Source organism: Stegodyphus dumicola, chromosome 2 (assembly GCF_044657685.1).
Source record: "Stegodyphus dumicola isolate Sdum_Otavi_A_Nest chromosome 2, ASM4465768v1".
NCBI lineage: Eukaryota > Metazoa > Arthropoda > Arachnida > Araneae > Eresidae > Stegodyphus > Stegodyphus dumicola.
In genome coordinates, this window is record NC_140769.1 from 189,503,812 (window position 1) to 189,526,391 (window position 22,580).

Consider the following 22,580-nt stretch of genomic DNA (forward strand, 5'->3'; position numbering starts at 1 on the left):
ACTACAAAACCTGAAGTGAAAATTTTAATTACTCAATGGACTGTTCTTTTAAGAAAAGAAATGTATTAAGAGAAATAAATGCTGCATGAATGCAAGTTTTTAATTTTTGTTAAAGAATGGTTTGCAAATAATATTTAAGATATTTCTTATAATTTTTAATCAGTAAAATTCGCAATAGTAGCTTTTCATTTATGACCAGTTTTGGAATATATTGCGAAAAAATAAATTTTATCCTTAATTGTTATTATATTGCATAATATTTATATTGCTAATAATATACAGCCATTATATTGCAGCCATAATAATATGCAGCCATTATATTGCTAATAATAATGGCTGCTGCTTAATTATTAATTGTTTTGAAGTTTTTGAAATATATCGTGAATAAAATAACGATGGTTAATATGCAGTTTGTCTTTTTTCATTCAAAAAAGCTGAATCCTCTCTGAAAATGTTTTCCCCCTGCTTTTGAACGCCACTGAGTAAGCAATGTTTTCATAATTTGGAAATTGAAACCTAAAAGCCTTTTCAAAAGATCTGTGTTCTTCAGGTAAGTAAAAAATAGCAACAGGAGATTACAGTGGAATAATATAGTCATCTATACTGTACTATTCCACTGTATTCCACTACCAGAACATTACAATTTGAAACTTTGTATGTAATAAATTCTTAACGTTACCAAAATCTTTAGTCTAAGGCCATGTACTACGTAAAGTAAACTAAGAAAAGTTCGAAACATTTTATATTATTATATTTATTTTTACTATTTAAATTACTATATTTATTGTATTTATTTTCTATTTCTATTTCATTGAAATTCAAATATATATTAAATTCATTGTTTCCTAACCAATCTTGATTTACATCCCAATTTTCATTGGGATATCCTGATTGCACTGCTTTCATTTTTGTTAAGCGCTTACTAAATTTCGCAACATTTATGAAAATTTTGCAACAGTTAGGCATCAGATTTCCTTTGGAAAAGTGATCCATAGATACCACCAGGATATGCACTTAAATAAATAGATATTTTATTGCATTTACACATTATATTGAATTATTAATTAAAACGCACCAGACAATCATAAACGGATTGATTATTTACGACTTTTCAAAATCTATAAGCAATGAACTTGACAAAATGTTGACAGACTCTTACTAGAACATGTGCAAATTTGTATATTTAGCCAGTGCGTACATTTGTTGCGTATAACTTAGTTGCATTTATTATATATTATTATAAATACAGACGTTTGGTCATGCTTAGAATTTTAGACTAGTAGTTTTCAACTTTGTATGCTCAATAGAATAAAAAAGCTAATCTTGGTCACGTACAGACTGGATGAACTGAAAAATTAAACTGGTATATTTTAGTGTGCTCTTGTAAGAATACCCTACAGTGATATTTATAAATTTAAGAGTATATAAGTGTTTATTTCGAAGGTGTTCAGCAATCAAATTTGCCAAGCATGTTCTTATTACATTTCTTCAACAGTTTTTACTGCTCTTTAGAATAACGCAACTCTCATACGATAATCAACGCTGACAATGGCAAATTATGATGTAATTTACTTGTTACTATTACTTAAAAATCCTTAAAATTTTATATATTGAAGAATTCAATTTGCGAATATTTTTATTCTACTTGCTCAAAATATGTGAAGATGTTTAATGCTTAGAAGAAATTTTCTCTCTATATTTTCAACAGAATAAAAACATTATTAAAACGTTTTAAATGCTTTCATTGATCAGGAAACTCAAAAAGACGAAATATTTTAATTTAAAGAAAAAGGATAATTATTTATTGATCGTTAATCTACTTAAGAAAACTTGCTTAAATATAAATTAATTAATATGCAGTTTTTATGGGGGAGATGATTGGCATAAATGGAAGCTACTATTACTTAGGAAGTAATTATTTTATGACTGACATGTTATTAGGTGAAAGAATAAATCTGAATTATAAGAAGTAATTAAATTAATGCCCAAATCAAAAAAATAACATCTTAATTAATATGGCAAATTCAAAATTATTAAAATCTGATCATTTGTGTGTATTTATGTGTATTTAATTACGGCAAAGCACACTAGGGCTATCTGCCTAAGAGGAGGGATGCCTTTCGTGGAGGACTTTCTAAGGGAAACTGGCTCGTATACACGTTACACATGGGGAAAACCACGAAAACACACATGCAGCCAGCCCGTTCGCGGGATTCGAACCTCGGACCGAACTACCAGTGTTCAGCGACTTTACCGCTCGGCCGCTGGTGGGCTCTGATCATTTGTTTTGAATGAGTAATCAGAATAAACTTGGTGAATGGAACTTATTCACAGAGCTCAAATTCATTCGGTGCAAGCTCTGTTAAATTCTGTTAAGAAACACGAGTTGAAGTGCTGACAGAAAATGTTCTAGTAATGAAGATTTCCGAATGTCAGTAGTCATTTGCTTTTTTTAAACAGCAGTAGTTTTTGATAAGCACAAGGTATAAGAAATTCATCGGATAGATGCAAATATGTAAGATACAGCGATTCCTTTTGACAGATAAATTTGAAAAATTGTCTTATGAATCTTTTTAAAATTTTCTTTCTATTTTTACTTACAGCTGAAGAGGCATTTTGATTATTGAATTTGAACACAGTTTGAAATTCGACAACTGCTTAATAACATTTTATAAAAGCTAGTTTGCTACTTATTAAACGATGGTGTTAGCTGGATATTTTAAAAGTCTTCTTTACACTTTCCTTTTTGTTGCTATTTTGTTAAATTTGTTTTTAGTTTGATTTTTCGATTAAAGTGTTAGTTTCTTTCATTTTTAGTGCATTTTATTTTATACGGTTTTTGTTTAGAATACCATTTAAAAGAAGTTATTTTTATAAATTGCATTTTGAACATATGAAAATTTTCTATCTCCAATTTAATTTTTATGTAAATTATTGTCTCCCCAGTTACTTTTGTGTTCACAACAATTTAAATTTTTTCATCCTTGTTTTTAAATGTTTACTAAAATTCAGATCATAGTTTCTTCTTTGTGTATTACTACAAATAACCACGCCTAAAATTCGAGATAAACTGCGCCAATTTTGTGAAATAGTTCCTAAATCTATGTTTCTAGTTTCTGTCTGTCATTAGTTTCCTTAAGTCTGAACTGGTAATCTGCAACCTGAAAAATGTTTCACCTTTTAATTTACAAAAATCGAATTTTCCAATCATCATCTGCTACTCATTCTAATGATTATCTAATGAGTAATTAAATATCTAATGAATAATTAAATTCTAATGAGTAATTAAATAGTGTTTTAAAGCCATTTATCGGATAAATGAAAGGACTCACTTAAATATAACTTGAGCTTCCACAAACTCTTAGCTCCTAAACCCTTCGTTTTTAAAACAATTACTCCTGTCAGCTAAACATTTAATTTCAGTAGAATTTCAGAAAATCAGACAACATTAATCCATTAACTACTCACCATATTAACTTAAATAATAAGTCATTTAATTCGAATTTTATTAGGAAGTTTATGAAGAGTGCAAATAATGTTCTTTCCAAATTTCATATACTTTTCATATCAATTCAAATTTCCATATATTTCAAATTTCATCAAAAATCATATATTTACATCTCCAAATCTGATGGAAATGGCCAATTCATTATCATGTATAAAAGTACATGAACTGAGGGAGTACTTAAATTCTTAAATAAAGATCCGCATTGTTCTGTGCCTAAAAATCACTCAGCTTATCACGCTTATCACCTATATCAGCGGTTCTCAACATTTTGGCTGAACCATCTAAACAAGAACTGAAAAATTTTAGACCACCACTATATTTTACAATGATTTTTATTTCAATTTCTTAATAAAATATTGAAAAAAATATATATTTTGCCATTTGCACGCACAAATCCCTCTTTCAGTCCTTAGGTGAAATCCTTTCCAATGAGGTGCCTTTCCTAATGATTCCGGTTGCAGCGTAAAAAGTATTTCCAATGCACAAATACATAAAAGACGTCTTTTCATCAGGGTCAGAATATGGACACTTTTGTTATATACCAGTGAAGGAATCTTCTGCCCCTCCACTCCCCAGGAATTAAGCGCAGGTAACGACACAGTGACATATATAAGATTTTTCCCTGAGAAGAGCCAGAACTTTTCTGCTGGAGCTATGGGTATATTGGCTCGCTAGAACTATCGCTCCTCGTGTATAATGTTAATAGCGACAGCGTATTTTCTCGTTTACAAATATCTGAAATTACGGAACTGAATGTAACATTAACATTCACAGTGCATGGTAAAGTCCCACATTACCATGCACTGTGAATGTTAATGTTTTTATCTTATTAAAATTCATGTTACTGTTAGAACTTGTGTTAGAAGTTCATTTGAACCCTGTATCACAACCGGGGTTTTGCGTAGCGATTCCGGCCACTACACCACAACAGTAATATTGAAATTAGTGCCAGCATTTTGGGATTATTCCTGAAACTAAATTTAGGAACGAACTTCTCACCTGTGGACATGAGCTTATATTGTATGTTGTTTTTCGTACATCTCGTTATGTGAGTGTTCCCGATCGTCGAATGGAAGTTGTAGAAGACGCAATGTTGTAAAAGACTTTATGTGTGTACTTAAGAGACTTTCTTCTGTGCACAAGAACGATCTAATTTTGCGTGCAAGGACAGTTCGCGTGGTGGCGTTTCTTCAGAAAGTGACCCCGTGTCAGAAGGGAACGCCGAAGGAAGTGCCATCTAGTGCCACAAAGTAGTGAAATTCTTCTGGAAGAGTTAGGTGTATCCAAGTTAGTTCCAGGAGAGTCATCGAATGCGTCTTCAAATTGGAGAGTACCATTTTTGTGATTTTGCAGGAGCTATGCCAGTTATTCGAGACTAGGTTGATTTGGGATATAGCTGTGTTATTGGGGATTAAAAGTTTTCTTGTGATTAAACTTTTGCTGATTGGAATTTAACTGTTCTAGCAACTGTTGTTATTCTACTGTTCTAGCAACTGTTTAAATTGTTTGAAGTATTGTAACGGTATGTTTTAAAAAAATTAGTTTTTAAATCAGTCCAGAGGTAAAGGACAATGTCTTTATAGTTGAGATAGTGCAAGAAAAATTTTACTAGTGACTAAATAGTTGAGATAAATTAATACTTACTTATTAGGAAAAACTGTATGGGTGAAACAGCCTTTGGACACAGAATGTAAATGCTTACCTTTGACGAAAGTCACCACTGAAGGTAATTTTGGTGTGGTCATCACAAAGGCAGAGGTTACTCCGGTGGAGTTAGATAAAGAGTACTATTTGTTAGGAAATAAAACTAAACAGCTGATAGAGGAAATTAGAATACAACCGGTTCTCTTAAACGTTGTGGAAACTCGTAGTCAGGCGCATGCGCGCAGGAATTTAGTAAGAGCGGGCGCGGAAGACTTAGATTCCAGATTGAACGATAGGGAAGAGATAGAAAGTGAAATTGTTGTGAATAATGAGATTTCGGAAGAAGGGAAGTTAACAAGTAACACGGAGGAGTACATTGAAGTTCGAGTCATCAGTTCAGGAGAAAGGTCTATCCTTGCCAATGTTTCGCCAGTAGAATTCTCGGAAGCACAAAAAACATGTCTTGTTTGGCGGCCCTCTGGAAGAAAAGGAAAGCGAAAGGGAAAAAGAGTTTCGAATTGTAAAGGGAAGGCTACTCAAAGTGACAGGTTATAAGAAAGGGAAAGATTGGAAAGTAACTAGTGTTATTTCCAAAACCAACTTTACCGTAGACATTCCAGATAAGCGTAACAATGATACCATTTATCATGTGAATTTGATGAAACCAAATTGATTGCATCATCAGCGCCCCGAGTTTGTGAACCTGATTATAGAGATCACGGAGAATATCGAGGAAGAAGTTGATATTCCTTATCTCTTGCCTGGTTCAACGCAGATTTATTCGAGGATAATGATAATTGTCGTAAGAGGGTTTTGTAGCGTTTTGGAATTATAATTTTGCAGATTCAAAATTTTTTGCATTGTATGTTTCTATTTCAAAATGGTTACAATTAAATTTTTTATCTTAAGTTTAGCATGTTCTGCAAGCAGTGAAATGTACTTAAAATTTTCCCTTCCATAGCCTAGCAAAATTCTTCTATGAAGGGAGAGTTGTCATAAGGTCGCATACAGGTTCTTTGTCTATGATGAATGATTTTAGAATGCAATGGTCCCTCTTTCAGTCCATAGGTGAAATCCTGTTTCAATGAGATGGCTTTGCTAATGATTCCGATTGCAGCCTCGAAGGTCACTTCAAGGGACAAAGAAAGTCTTTTCATCAGGGTCAGAGTGTGGACACTTTTGTTATGTACCAGTGAAGGTATATTCTGTCCTCCCACTCCCCGTAAATTCAGCGCAGGTAACGAAGTGTTAATGCCCTAGACTGGCCTCCTAGTTCTCCAGACCTGTCGTCTATCGAACATGTTTGGGAAATGTTGAGCAGGCAAATTTAGACATGTGCAAATACGTCCCAGCTCGCTGACCAGTTGCTCCACTTTTGGCACAATCTACCGCAGATGGACATTGACAAAGTAACAGACTTCACGCTCAACCATATGTAGGCGTGTATAGCTGTCAGGAAGTCTCAACCACCTGCTGATTTTCACATTCTTTGCATTACTACTCGGAAATAAAATGCTTTTTTCGAGTTGCACTATTGGCAAGTTTCGTAGTTACGGCTCAGTTCTTTCTGGGTGCATATATTGGTTTTACTGCAGAGTGTGTATAGAAAATCAGAAATGATTTGAAAATTCTGCAGCCTATCTGAAGTACAAATAATTAATGTAAAATAAAATCACGAAGACTAAACTTATACTGAGAGATTCTGTTTTTAGGGGCTGAGATGATAGAAAATAGAATGTAAAGATACAGTACGAGTATTATCTTCTAACATTTGATTATTGTTTGAACCCATTAGGCTAAGTTAGTCAGCAATATCTGCATTTCGTATCTGCAGCTTCAAGCTCGAAAGTCTAAATTTAGATATGCTGTAGCTGATCTGAAATGCTTGAAATATATATACTCTCTTGACTGTTTACAGTAATATACTTATTTATCGTGCAGTTAGTGGAAGGCCAACGGAAAGAGGAAATTGTCTCTAAATTTCTCTTTTAAAACACTGTACACGTCTTTGCAATTATGTACACAAATATTAAAGATGTTTTCTCATTTTGCTTCTTATAATGCTAATTCATATTTCTTTCGGTTAGCGAGATTTTTAGTAGACTGAATAAGTAAAAATATTATTTTAAAGCAATTAACACGTTAATAGTGCTACTGAAAGCACTATGAATGTTCTACTATGTAAGTGATAAACTTTATTTATGCATTCTTCTACCATTCATACTCAAGAGTGTCTTTGAGGACAGGTTGCTACAGAATTACATTCATCTAAATTAAAGCTTTAATATTACGAACACCTAAATGTGTAGTGAAATTTAGGTGTTTATATAACCATAAGGTAATAAGTAGCTTTGTCGGCGATTAACTATACCTATTTGTGTAGCCACATGTCATTATTAGAAAATGTACATAATCCAGCTACTTGTAGACCCAAAGAATCTCTAAAACAGACAGTACATATTAAAATGGCTAATACGTTTGCTAACTTAGATATACTAGCAGCAATTTGCCGATGAAAGAGTAATGGTTTTGTAGGTAAGAGAGACATAGAGCCACACCGCCTATATAAATCATATTCATGTTGCTTTAACAGCGATTATCTTAAGTATTTCATACAGATATTCAAGAATGGAATTTATATCGTATTATTTAATATATTCTTCTCTTAAAGATTACGTTGAAATAAACATTTTACAGTTAAAACAATGTTAATTGTGGTCTGGTGTTAAAGAAAAAGTTTATGCATTTTTAGTCAAACAAACACGAATCCTTTTTTTCTTGGAGCAAAGGTATTCTGCGATATAGTCATTTTAATAGGCGAATTCATGCTTGTAATAATTTTGAGTAAATTGAATAGTGTATAAATAATCGTAGCATTATTTATCGGGTACAACGTAAATGAAAGCTTTCATTCCTAATGATCATTCAACTGTCCCTAATGATCTACTCATTAAATTTCTACCTTTAATGGTCCCCATTTCGAAACCCTTTTAAAATTTTGATTTCTGCTATTAAATCAATCAAGTTAAAACCGCTCTTATATCTTCATATTTCCTTCCATATCATTTAAATAAATTAATAATTACATTTATTTTTCTTAAAAATTAGGACTTCATGTTTCAATGTTCTCAAAGCTGACATTTTCTTTTGCTTTATTGTTTCACGTTTGGAATGATTTCATCATTAGCTAGATGTTTTGTCTTAATTTTCGATTAATTTCCAATAATACTTTCCAATAATTCAAATAAATGTTCAAAAAGCATTTGAAGCTATCAATAAATTCAATTTTATTTTTCCTGGAAATTCAGTAGGTCTAAAATTGATATTAAATCCTCTCAATACAGTTTCAGTGTATTTCAAACTAGAATGTCTTGAAAACGGACTAAGAATTCCATGTCTTTTGTATTGAAATTGAGGAATTAACACTTTTTTTATTATTTTTTAAATCAGAGTCGTTTCATTTTCAAAATGCCGCTATTGCAAAATACGAGAATTTTTTAAAATTTAAATACAAGTCTTAAGGTAAATAATTTTGGGGCTTTTTTAAGTACATTTAAATATATTTTTTCGAAAATAATTCTCTCTGTCTCCTTCATTTTCTCGCAGTTTCTTACAATCGCAATCAGGTTCATTTAACACTATAATTTATCTAGAAGCTTTTACTGTTTCCCTTTCTCCCTTTGCCAAATCCTGTAATTGGAGAACAAAATTAATAAATAAAATGGCTTCTTTCCACTCTTACGGTTTGTTTTGGGCACACTTATCTCGCTTAAGAAACCAGTTGCATGAAGACTTTTCTATCGACTGATTTGAAAGCTACTGATGTTTTTTTCCTTGTTTTATTGATAAGGTATTTAAAAAGTTTTCGTCTTAATATTATAAAGAAAGATCTTTCATAAAAGCTATCTTGACAACGTTAACGTTCTATTCTTCACTTCTTTTAGTTAGAAATTTATTCATAGATTCTCTTTAAATTCAGCTTCCAAATTATTTTGTTTTTTATTTTAGTGAACATCGTTGTTAATATTTTAAAAAACTTACATCAGATTTTAATTTTGCCGGACTTAATATATCACATCCCTCGTGAATGTAACTTATCATATATAACACAAACTTAAACAACGTTATACTTCGAATTAAAGAACATGAATACTATATATAATAAAAAAAAAAGAAATTAAATCAGTCTTTCATAATAGAACAACATTATTTATTCCTTAATTATTCCTTTTAATATTAGTTCCTCTAAAATTATCAATAGGATTTCTTCATTTGGTAAGTAAAGCTTTTGTGATATCTTTCCTATTTACCACAACCTTTAATTTAGGTTAAAAAAACACGCCAAATAAAGATTCTTGTCGTTTGACTTCTCTAATAATCACAATCTGTAAATTTTAGTTCATAATTTAAGATCCAACCCATGTTTCCTCTGAATTTGGAAAAGCCCTTAGTCTCATAATCTATATCGCTCATATTTTTAATTTTCCAGTTCTAGTTTCTGTTGTTTTTTCTTTTCTTTTCAGTTTTTTCTTCATTTACTCTGTATAAATGATGTATTTTTGGCTTGGAAATATTTTCACCCTTTGGAAACTAGAGACATAATACCTTTCTCTCTCAAAATTAACAGAGATTTATTTACAAAATGGTATCAACGGAAGGCTAAATTTTGTCATAATATAAATTTCACATTGAAGAACTCGTTTTCTAACTACTTTTTTAAACCATTCCCTTAATTAATTAGACTTTGTTAAAGAAAGATAAAGGATATTAAAAAGAAATCTTCAAGAAAAGCTACAAATATAATTTGTCACGCTAACAGAATCTACTTAAAGAAAATGGATGTTTCAGACGCATCCCACTGAAAGGCCCTAGTTCGTTGAGATAATAAAGAAGATATTTCTGGTCTGACATTTATTTTGTTAGACCACCCAAGTACGTCTCAGTCTCTTGTTCAATCCAAACACAATGGTGCAGCAACCTTGATTAGAGTGTAGCTTACTCATTAGCCATTGCCAATCGAATTTTGAATACAAACGACGTTACGAAGTGTATATTTGATTGCCGAGGTTTTATGCATAATACATGAGCAATCTGTTCTGCTCTATCTGAGAAATGCAATTAGATCACTCTTTCTTTGTGGCTGAGTTCCTTTTTATTTTCCTTTTATCTTATTGCATAGAAGATCGTAATAAAAACATTGATTTTAAAATCTTACAACTAATTTGGAAATTTATTGTCGACATGTTGCTTACTTTTATTGCGTAAAATTTTATAAGTTTTTATTAATTATAGAAAATAATAAAGATTATCAAAAATAATAAAAAATAAAAATGTAAATAAATTAAAAGGAAAAGATGAAAACCATCGATATAAATACCTGGTATTGCATCGATCTTTCTTAAATCATTGTTAGTTAAACAACATTTGCTAATTAGTATGGTTAATTAAATAATAACTATTACTCTAAAAAATAAAAAGAATTTGAAAGCTTTCAGATTTTATATTACGTCCAAAGGGGCATGTTCTAATGTTTTATGTGTTACTTTTATTTATTAAATACCATTTTATTGGCACTTATGGTGACTCGCCATAAAATTCAATTCAACAGCAATATTACATATTTAAAAAAGAGCATATCTTTATAATTTCGATACACAGTCGCACGCGCTGGAGATAAAAATGGCTTTTTCTTTCCGTATAGTTTTGCCATTGTTCACATTGAAATCTTTAACTAAAAATTTGTTAAAGATTTACAAAATATGAAATAGATAATGAAACAAATTCCAAATTTTGGCTTTCAGATGCCCATATTCGAGAAAAGAGCTATGGTATTGAAAATTTGATGTCTCTAAGTACCGTCGTTTTTTTCAAAATGCTAGAAACATACATACATTCATGCAGATTCTTCATTATTTAATTTCTTTTAATAAAATACACAGCGATAATATTTGGTGGCAACAATTTTCAAAATGATATAACGCATTTACGTGCATGAACACAAACTGCCGTTTCAAGACTAATATTTCATTATGAGATAAAAAATCTTGAAGGCTTATACAGAAATTAAAACCTTCATAAAAATAGGGTTTATGATGTACAATAGAAATTAATTCCTAAGAAATTCTATTGTACTAATTTTATTTTGCATCAATACGCAATATTCCGTCATTGAATTCCTCTCGTGTATTTATGCAAGTATATAACGTTTCAATATTAGCCGTTATAGGATTTATGTGTTCTGATATCATGATTCTGTTTGCATGATACAGTTAAAATTTCAAATGTGGTTTGATTATTTTTCATGCTTAAAAGATAGCTTACCGTCTTTAGATGGAGGCTTAGGATCATCCCAATAATCTGAAAAAAAAGGATAAATCAATGTAAATAAGAAAATGAATAAAAATTTTAATATCAACATTCAAACTGTGCAATTTGATGCTGAAACATTTAATTGATCACACCTTTGCTTGCAATTTGAAAAGTATTTAAAAATTACCTTCAAAAAATCAACTTCAAGATCTACATGACATAATTCCATTCTATTCTCTAACCCATTAACTACTGACGTTGTGTTTTTTGCAACATTAGTTAAACAGTGTTTTTTTGTCTTCTGTATAGTGTTTTTGCTTTAACGTTTTATGTATATTGCAGATAAAACGTCACAGTTTCTGGGAAAAAAATTCTCTCACGCTACAAATTTTTTGCAAAGTTTTTTCTTTTAAGTTTCAGTAGATCTCATAGAAAGCACAACCAAACAAATACACTACACGATATTGAAAACGCAACACAAAGAAGGAGTGGTCTGAAAATTATGCAAATTTCAGGGCAGACGTACGTCACTGAGATATGCGAATGATGTGAAATGCGCAGCTCCCCAGCGCACATTGAAGAAGATATAAGGGAAGGAACCTGAAAAATTTTCAGTTTCGTGCCCTTATTTCTGATAGGGAAATCATGGTAGAAAATTAGTTCTAGTGTCAGAGAACGCGTGTAATAGCAGAGAATTTCAGGTTGTCATCGACGGAGGCAGCTCCAGCAGACAGGATTTTAAGAAGTTCAATGATTTTAAGGAGGACTGAGAAGGGCAGGTTGGTCCATACGGCAAATCTCAGCTGACACACATCTCGACACGTCCGAGATGCACTGGCTGTGGCAACTGTGGTTGAAACAAGGAAATATGACAAATTCGAGGCGTGCCAGTGCAGCCAGACTGATGTCAACACTGATAGATCAAAGCACAAGCCGACACGCGGTGGTTCACCCGCAAGCATTTCTACCTCCATTTCTTCAGCGTGTTCAAGAAACCCTAGTTGTTCCCATATCGACCAAAACCATTTGCCGACGATTGATGGCTAGTGGCCTGTACTTGTCCGTTCAGAAGACTGCCATTAACCCCACATCATACACGTCAACGTCTGAAATGGTGCCGGGTTCGAGCAATGTGGACGACGAAATGGCATAGGGTCGTGTTCTCAGATGAGTCACGCTTCTGTTTCTCCAATGATAGTCGCCGCATACTAGCGTGGCGTCGATGGGGTGTAGTTCGTATCCAGAGCACTATGATGGCCCAACGATACGTGGATAATTTGATGCGGCTTGTGTCACTCCCCTACCTTCATGGAGTGCTCAGTGCCCTTTACCAGCAGGATAACGACCGACCACACAGTGCTTGCATCAGCGAACGTACTCTGCAAGTTAGATGCTTCCCTGACCACTATTCGCTCCTGATCTCTCACCAATTGAACACATTTGGGATGTGATTGGAGACTACTTTCAGATCTTCCCATTGCCGCGTTCAGAAGACGAACTGTAGGAAATGATTGACAGGGAATGGAAAGTGATTCCTCAAGACACCATCTATAGTCTCATTGACTCTGTAACTAGACGTATTGCTTCGTGTATCGCCGTCTAAAATGGTCCTACAACCTACTGAGTCAACGCTGATCTCGCTCTGTATTATGCATATCATTTCGAAATAAAGACCACTTATTGTCCGTTGCTGTCTCTCAATCTTTGCCGAGTTTCGTCACTTTCTGACCACTTCTTCTTGGTTCTGCATTTTCAATGTCAGGTAATTTACCTACTGCAATAAGAAAAGACGCTTTCTTCTCCCTTTCGCAAAATTTTGTACGTTATACATTTTTATCTAATCAGTTATCAGCATCGAACTAATAAACTTAAATGGAGGTTTTTGGTGTTCGTCTCTGTGTTAAAAAAGCAGTGTCCTTTTTATGTGATAGTACTAGAACGATCCTTGGAGGCTGGCTGTTTCGTATCATGTGAGAAAGCAGAAAAATTGCACTCCCGAAACTATTATTCTCCCAAAAGGTTTTAACGTGTGAAACCACTTTAATCTTTATCTTCCCTTCTTGCAGGATAATATCGGCCAATAACATGAGCTTGTTGCAACGTTCTCTGGGATGCATGGGTAACGTTCTCTGGGAAGAGACGGTTAAATAATAGATGGCTTCGGCTATTGTCGGACAGTGCTTTAAAGCATAAGTATTTAGCTATTGGAAACGGGAGGTTCCAGGACAACTACCCAAGTGTGCTTTTTTGTAATCAATTAAACAACTAATGATGCTTCAGATATAAATAGCTTTGATCAATTTAAACTACCCTGTGTACCAAAAATGAATTAACACTTACTAAAAATGATATAACTAAGTTTTAAACATATTTGCTTTCTTAAGATAGGTGTGTGATAGTAAAATATAAATACCATGTTTCAATACAAACTTAGTGAAATCAAGAGAAATATAAAAAAAGTACTGTAAAGAGAAAAAAAGATTTTTTAATTTATAATAGTATTATTTCTTCTTCTTTTATATAAAAATGTACTAATGTATAACTAATACTGTAGAGCCATTAGGTTATTTCGAAGTAGGAGAGATGAAAAAAAAAAAAGCAATGCCCTCGCCGGGACTCTAACCACGGACCTCTCGAATACGCGTCGAGCATGCTGACCACTACACCACGAAGGACTGCTGAGAAGGCGAGAGAAATACCTTATAATATTAGAATGTAACATATGATGAAAAAATAGATTTAGAAACACATAATTATTATTTAATAAAATTCATAAAAGTGTTATTTATTATTATTATAATTATTTTAACAATTTATTATAATTATTACAATAATTTATAACAAATAAAAGAGAAAGTAAATAATACAGAGGTTGTTCGCTCATTTTTTACATAATTTTGCTGTGGTCTTAAAAAGCAACTCTGCTTAGATTTGTTTTAAATGCAACCATATTTTTAAAAGCATAAATTATTCTCTTCATTTTGACAATTTTATTTTCATGCAAAATGTCACTTTTAAAGAAGAAATGGATGGAAGGTAATCCTTATGCTCTTTCGAAAAAAATTTTTCGTATCTAGTTATTAAAAAATGTTGTAAAAGCCGTGGTTTTTCGATATCAAGAGCTACGATAGGAAATATTGTCAACAACAAGGGGGGGGGAACCTCAAAATTTAGCTTCAAGTGAAAAATAAAATTGTTCGAAATACGTATCCGAAAAAAAAAAAATTAACTGTTTCAAATGTTGCAAATGTAAGATATTTAATTTTAATAGAAAATCCACCAAATCAAAGGACAGTTGCAAAGTCATTAAAGGGCTCGTTGTAAACTGTAAACAAAGTGATTAATGCTGATTTGAATCTTCACTTCAAAAGCAAAAAAAAAAAAAAAAAAAAAAAAAAAAAAAAAAAAAAAATCTGAAATGTTTCAGATTTTAAATTACGTCCAAAGGGGCGTTTTTTTTAACGTTTTGAGTGTTACCTTTATTTATTAAATATCATGTTCTTTGCACTTAAACCATAAAATTCAGTTCAAGAGCAATATCGCAAAATAATGTTAAATTAAGCATATCTTTAGAATTTCCAATATACACAGTCTCGCGAGCTGGAGATAAAAGTATTTTTTTTTCTATATAACGTTGCCATTTCTCGCTTTTAAAGCATTGAGTTTGTAAATCAAAAATTCGTTAAAGTTTTACAAAATATAAAATCTATAATAAAACAAATTCCAAATTTGGGATTTCAGATGCCCATATTCGCAGTAGGATTTCGTCATTCAAAATTCGATGGCTCTATGTACCATTGTTTTATCACAATGCGAGAAATAGACAATCATTTATGCTGATTTTTCATTATTTAATTTCTTCAAATATAATGCAGGAGTCTAACATTTTGTGGCAACAGTTTGAAAAGTGAACCGACGTTTATGAGTCCGACGCAAAATCGCAAAACGAAAACAATAGTCCTTCAGGGACAAAGCCCCTTTGGACTAAAAAAAAAAAAAAAAAAAAAAAAAAAAAAAAAAAAAAAAAACATAATGTGCATTGTCTTTCTCCAAGACACATCACAGAGCGCAGAACGCGCTGAAGAATTCTTTATGAGAATCATTTTTTCTGGAGAAAAACGGAAAAATATTGCCACAATCGATGAATCTTGGGTATACTTAAATGAGTGCAATAAAACAAGATCCATTTATTATCATCAAAGAGGAGAAAAAAATCTTGAAACATCGTTCAAGGAACGTAAAGAAAGTTATCTAAGGGATTTATGATTGATGTTCGTTTTTCATTACAACGGCAAATTAATAATAAAGAGAATGGAGAGAAATGTTAAGATCAACTGCACATATTATCAAAAACATATTTTGTGAGAAATGTTAAGATCAACTCCGCATATTATCAAAAACATATTTTATATCCAATTTTCAAATATGGAATACTTTATTTTTACACACTGTGGGATAAGTCAGTAGAATTGCGCCCACCAGCCGGTAAAGTCGCTGAACACTGGTAGTTCGTTCCGAGGTTCGAATCCTGCGAACGGGCTGGCTGCATGGGTGTTTTCGTGGTTTTCCCCATGTGTAACGTGTATACGAGCCAGTTTCCCTTAGAAAGTCCTCCACGAAAGCATCCATCCCCTTAGGCAGATAGGCCTAGTGTGCTTTGCCATAATTAAATACACCAATACAGTAGAATTGCATCAAAACAAATCAAGCAGCGATACACCAAAATCTGCTGTTAATTTCCTGGAAAAATAAAACAAAAAACGGATGACAAGGACATATCTTTCACTCATATCCGTATTAAATCTCGTGATCTACCACCAATGTATTTTTGCGCTTTTACACGACCTGCAACCTCCTTAGATTTCGGAAAGCTGCTCGAGAGCATTGTGATAAAATATCCTTTCGGATATTACAAAAGCTTTTATTTGCCTTGGAAATTCGGAGTATAAAGACAATGAAGAATAAGAGTAATCAAACAGAACATTTAAAGCATAAAAATTTTAGTTAAAGTATTTCTATAATTACAATAAAAATCGTCTAAAAGTGCGTGAACAATCTTAGTATTTATGTGTATTAGAAAAATCAAAATCTCTGCTTGAATAGGACGAGGAAGAGTGGAGGAAAGATTGGTAAGCATCCGGCATGAAAGTTCATGCCGGATGCAACCATTAATATTCCTGTGATGTAATGAACTACTTTAGACTTGAAATCCGAATTTCCGAAGAACCCACAAGCAGATATGAAAAAAGGATGAATACAGTTCAGTCTTCTACCTCCAAACGGAAGACTGGCACTACATACTAAGAGGAAAACTGTGAAACTCTGTAGATAGACTGTGTACATAAATATATTTATAATTATTAAATAAGTAAATTCGTAGAGTTTTTGATACTAATGAGTGTTTAATATCCTTTAAAAAACCGTTTACTGCATTTCAGACCCTCGAACTGGACTTTGGTTAAAAATGTTTTCTGCATTGAGTTATACGCGAAACATCCCCTAGAACTAATAAACTCACTAAATGGAACGCCATCCTGAAACAGAATGACTTCTTTATATCAAGCCCCCTGTGCATTTCATTTACAACTGATGACCTTTATATTTGTTTGCAGACATTTTGTTATTTATAGAAGATATTTCTGAAACTGTACTCTACTTACCTAAAACAAAATCACCTAATTTTCGTAACATTTCACACGTCTTAAATTTTAAAACAGTTTTAAGATTTCTTTTTGCTATTTTTAATGATAAATGCCTTTTCAAATATTCCATTGTAATTGAGTTCTCAGATTATAGTCAGAAGCGTAGCGAGAGATGGGCGAGGGATGATATCTATCCCGGAGCGCAGCATCAAGGGAGCGTCAAATTCATGTTGTGAATTTTTAAAATTAAATTTTTTCCACTCTTGTAATACAGGACTGGGGTTCGGAATTTCCATTTGTACCCAGGCGCTGAATACCCTAGCTACAGCTCTGATTACAGGTTACAGGTTTCATGTTATTTCATGTGTCTAAAACTAACAGCCACTTTGATATTATTTACGTACCAACTAAATGGGGGAGTTGTATGAAGGACCACATGGGTCCACATGGGAGATGTACGAAAAATTTTTCAACTTTGAGTAGTTTTGACTAAACTATAAATGCTACAAGTAATCTTAAACAAAATAACCGCTTTTGGAAAAACCGATAATAATGTAGAAATAATAATAATCTCTTATATAATATATTCTGCACAACCAAAATAATATTATCTTCATATCAGCGTACATTATTCCTTTCTGTTTTCATAGAGTTCGTTGAAGCAACACAGAAGTTGAGTGAAGGAAAAGTTCTTACTCGAAAGCTTACAAAAAAGAGCTAGTCGGAAAAGCAGATAAAATTAAAGAAGAAGCAACTGACGATCGTGTCATTTCAGCTTCAATTTCTCCGAGTCTGAACAATAAACGAACATTCGGGTCATGTCATTGTCTTTCAGGAGGTGTAGGTTTTATGATCGCTGCAGCTGTTTATGCCGCCCCCTAACCAGCAGTCTTTCTCGAAGGACTCATGCCGATAAAGACTTCCATTTAAAAGGCAATCTATCTTTTTTTTATTGCTTGAAGACAAAAGAATACGTTTGTTTCATCACTGGGATTATTACCTTAGTCATATGGTTTTTACTTGCATATAGAATAAGCAGTCTAAGTAAGGCAGGCGTTCGTTGTTAGATTATACTGGCCATTTTTATTGACGTTAAACGTTTTGCGTATATTGCTTCCTAGAATATGCTTCCAATCAAATTCTGCATTTAATAAGTTAGTTCTTATCAATGAACGGAATAATATGCGCTAAATAGTATTTAATGAAACCTTGCTAATTAGTATTTATTACATTTATAGATACGCCAAAGTGTCTATAAAGAGTCTTCGGTCCGGATTAGAATCCCGAAGAAGGCATGGATGTTTGTAAACGCATTGTGTCTTTACGCCATGGGGACACTTAAAATATTGTCGACCTGAGCATTTTCCCAAAGGTAAAGGTACAAGAAATTTGTATCCCTCTCGCCGGATGTTATTCTTTAAAAATGAGATGGAATGTTTCGTAACTCAGTCGTTCCCGTGGTGCACTCTGGACAACGTTCGCGGCTATGAAATGATTAAATGAGTCATGGATTCTGCTATCCTTCAGGAATGCTTAGTTAGCAAAGTGTTGGGTTGTTGAGGGAAGTGTTTATGCACATAGCAAGCAAACACAAAAATCTCGATAAATTATTAAGAAGCAAAAAAATATAAAACGTGTATAGTGAAATAAATTAAAGGAAAACAATTTGAATGTGAAATTTTGCTTTCCTGAGAAAAACAGAAGACTGTGATAAAGCGTAATTTAAAAATAAGTCTGCTAAATTCATCAACTGTAAAATAATCATCCACATGAGATAAACATGAAATTCAATTCTTAACACAAAACGTAATATAACCAGGGATTTCCATACAAATATCCGTAACGTATGGCGTATGAAATATTTTTATAGTTTATGATAATGTTTGCTGTAAGGTACCTAAATTCTCTGTTCCATACTTTATAAATTAAATAACCCCCCGAGATTCTGTCTCATAATGGAACAGAGCTGAAAACGTCTTATTGTCACTTAGAAAATAATTAAGCTCCATGCCGAAAAGCATCCGCAATCTTGCTCTGCTTGCCACGATAATGTTTGTAGATTTATTCTGACGTTATTATCAAACACGTGAGATAAGTCACAACATAAATTAAATGAATTTAAAATTATATCAGTTAGATACATTACTTAAAAATTCAAACTAAAATTAAACTTACTAAGAACTACTATATGTTTATTACATTTAAAACATTCATCCTGTTAAGCAATAAAAGTACATTTTTAAAGAGAAAGACTGTAGGGTTTTCCTTATTTTGCATAACAAATTTATTTTAAGTTTTCCTGTTCTAAACTTCTCAACTTCCCCTCACATTCTCTCGCCAGGATGTAAAGTTAAGTGAAGGGCTATTTAAACGTGTGAATATATCAGTTTATTCAGAGCGTGTTTCGCTAGCCAAGCGCACCTTTCGTTGTTACTTCGCGGTCACGCTAGTAAGCCTCTTGGCCTTATTAGTTTTAGTATCACGCCGGTTAGATTTCTATGAGTCCATCTCTTGAGCGTAAATTGAAGTGCGTTCTTACTTTATTTATTTTTAGGTTTGACTTGTAGTATAGTCTACGTTTAGTTACCGCCGCAAGAGAACGCTGTTTTTGTAACGTACGAAATCCGTGCCTTTCTTTAAATTAGTTTCAATTAATAAAGGGTTATTTTTGCACCCTTCTTCCGTGCTGGTATTTAATTCACGCCTGTGCGAGAATTCGTCAGCTTCATTGTAGGATTTAATTTAATTTATGTGGAATAATAGAGATAGGTCTTATAAGACCAAGTGTAAAAGAAACAAGCCAATATGAAATATGAAACTAGGCAAAAAAACCAATCTTCGTTTGACGCAGATTTTGAATGAATTTCTATCGATTTAAAATTGTATTTGAATAAAAGCATGTTATTTTATCCAAATCTACCCTAAGCAAAGGCTGATTTTTTTAGAAGATTATCGCGTTATTTTAAATAACGCAAAAATATGCACGAAAATAAAAATAATAATAATCGAAAACCATTTGATGATATATTGGGGAGATAACATAATCGTGAAATGAAGCCTGAGCAAATTCTTATCCATAACTCAGAGAATCTTAAGCATTAAAATATTCCATTATTAAAGAAAGAGTTCCGGTGATATGTATTTTGAAAAAAAAAATGCATTCGTTTCGAAGAATGACTGTTTAAAGTATGTGCCTTAAGCGTCAAAGATTAACTTTAGGTCAATGAACTGCTATTAAAAATACTGTTGCTATTGGACAGTGCACCAAGAACCCAAGAGACCTCGAAAGAATTTGCTGAAAGGTTTCTGTAATTTCAATAATTTGCTGACTTCTGTTGGTTTAATTTATCCCTTTCGCAGTTAAAAAACCTCTATCGAATACTAATTATATTTGAAATAAAATTTCTAACTTAATAAAAATTTTATCCAAAATCTACCCCAAACAAAGGTTGTTTTTTTATCAGAAAGTTACTGCATATTTCAAAACATTGTACTATAGCTAGCTGTTTCATGAGGGATCTGCCAGCTCTTCTCAATGACGACATTAAAAGAGTTCCAGAAATAAATGTTTGAGATTCTTGAAGCCATCGCGCTCATTCAAGAGGTGGGTTTGAAATCACTCAACGACAGCCGACTTCTGCTTGGCGATAGCTGTGTCCACCCTGCATTCAGAGAAAGGAAAATGATATCCTTGAAACTATACATAAAATTATGACAATTATTAAAACTTGGAAATCAAAAGTGGAGGAACGTGATATTGAAGAACTCATAATAAACATGAAAATAATCTGGTGACATAATGCCGAAAACTCTTCAACGAATAACACCAAAAAACTCAGCAGACGTATTTTTTCTAGAAAAGAAGAAGACAGAGATATGTAAGAGGACAAATGCCAGCATTTACTATAAAAGGTCTTTTGAAGACGCAACAGGATGTCAGAACAACGGTTTTAAAACGGTAAAAAACAGGTTTGAAGTCAATATGTTGGTTGACTTGTACAACGATAATGATTGGAAAATTTCTGAAGAGCAGAGAAAAGCATCAGACATTACGCAGATTCTCTAAGCCCCGCAAACGGAATAAAAATATGACATGAAAATGCAAGCTTTTGTATGTACGTACTATTGTTTCGGCGTATCAATAAACGTAGTAAAAAACCGTATAAGGTTTTCTTTATTTAATTTCATTTTACTTTATTTTTGAGTTCTTCAGAACGAATAAATCAGATTTCTTATATATACAACATATAGTACAAGTTATATATACAACATATATAGTTGGCAGTATTATATATACAACTTATATATACAACATATAGTTGGCAGTATGTTTTGCCCAGTTCCACCCCAATTTTGAGACGGAGCCTCCTCCCGGGAGCTGATGGGAGAAAAAATAGGATGTATAAAATGTAAATAAATTCTTGACGGTTCCTGTGTGATCATGTTAGCTAAAGGATTAAATAATCATGCAAATATTTTGGTTTCTGAAGTTAAATTTTATTTAATTTCTAATTCACCGAATTGGTAATTATGAACATCTGCAGTGCTTTCGAAACTAATAGAAAGTGTTTCTAACGCTATATATTAGTCACCTAAATGCAAAGAAATCGTTTATAAATCGCCAACCAGCAAGTTTCCTTCTTGTTTACAAACATATTAAAACATTTTACTCACTTTGAAACAAAAGTATATGTTGTTTCCGATATTAGAAACTTCTATATCGCCTTAATTACAATTTTTAGAGCTACATGGCCATTTATCAGAAACGACGACATTATATCTGACAAATATGGCCGTTCCAAAGACGTTATATCGCTGTCTCTAACTTCCGAGTGACCTGGATATTAGTCAATTCTCAGAACGTCACCATTTGTCGTGATATAAGAATTTTTACTTTCAAATTTGCAGTTTCTTAAAATACCGATCAATTTAAAATCAATAAACGATATTTCTTAATATTTTTTTATATCTGTTATTGAAATGTGAAAATGATTATATGGTGTTTTCTCCCTCCCTTTCCACATGTCTTCGTGGTTCAACTGGAAGCATACTCGACACGTATTCGAAAGTTCCAGGGTTCTAACGCCGGGGAGAAAACTGCACATTTCACAATAGCTGAAAATCTGCATAAAATTTACTTGCTTGTTCAAAGTAAAGCAAGTATAAAATGTCGGGTATCCTAATTCCACGAAAAATCTATTTCCACCCTTTGAAATTAGACGATTTGTTTTGCCTGACATCTGTACGTAAGGACAGAAAAGGACTATTTTTTCCCACAACGAATTGTATAATGGATTTAAAATGAATTCAGAAGTGGTTTTTTCATGATATCTGTACGTACATATGTTTGTATCTCACGTAACTCAAAAATGATTAGATGCAGGTCGTTGAATATTTGTATATTGGACTGCTATAACATGAAATTGTGCTCCACGTTTTTTTTTTTTTTTTTTCAATTGGCCTCACCAGACGCCGCG

The 22,580-nt window shown here is 32.7% G+C and overlaps 1 protein-coding gene across 6 annotated transcripts in view; it reads right to left on the bottom strand.

Moving 5' to 3' along the window:
• Positions 1 to 22,580, bottom strand: part of LOC118191457 (coiled-coil domain-containing protein AGAP005037-like) — a 769,544-nt gene that overhangs the window by 326,989 nt on the left and 419,975 nt on the right. For all 6 annotated transcript variants that reach the window (XM_085811562.1, XM_085811561.1, XM_085811564.1 and 3 more), the window contains exon 7: positions 11,474 to 11,509. In XM_085811562.1, the coding sequence (XP_085667688.1) occupies positions 11,474 to 11,509 (36 nt within the window). The remainder of the gene's footprint in view (positions 1 to 11,473; positions 11,510 to 22,580) is intronic.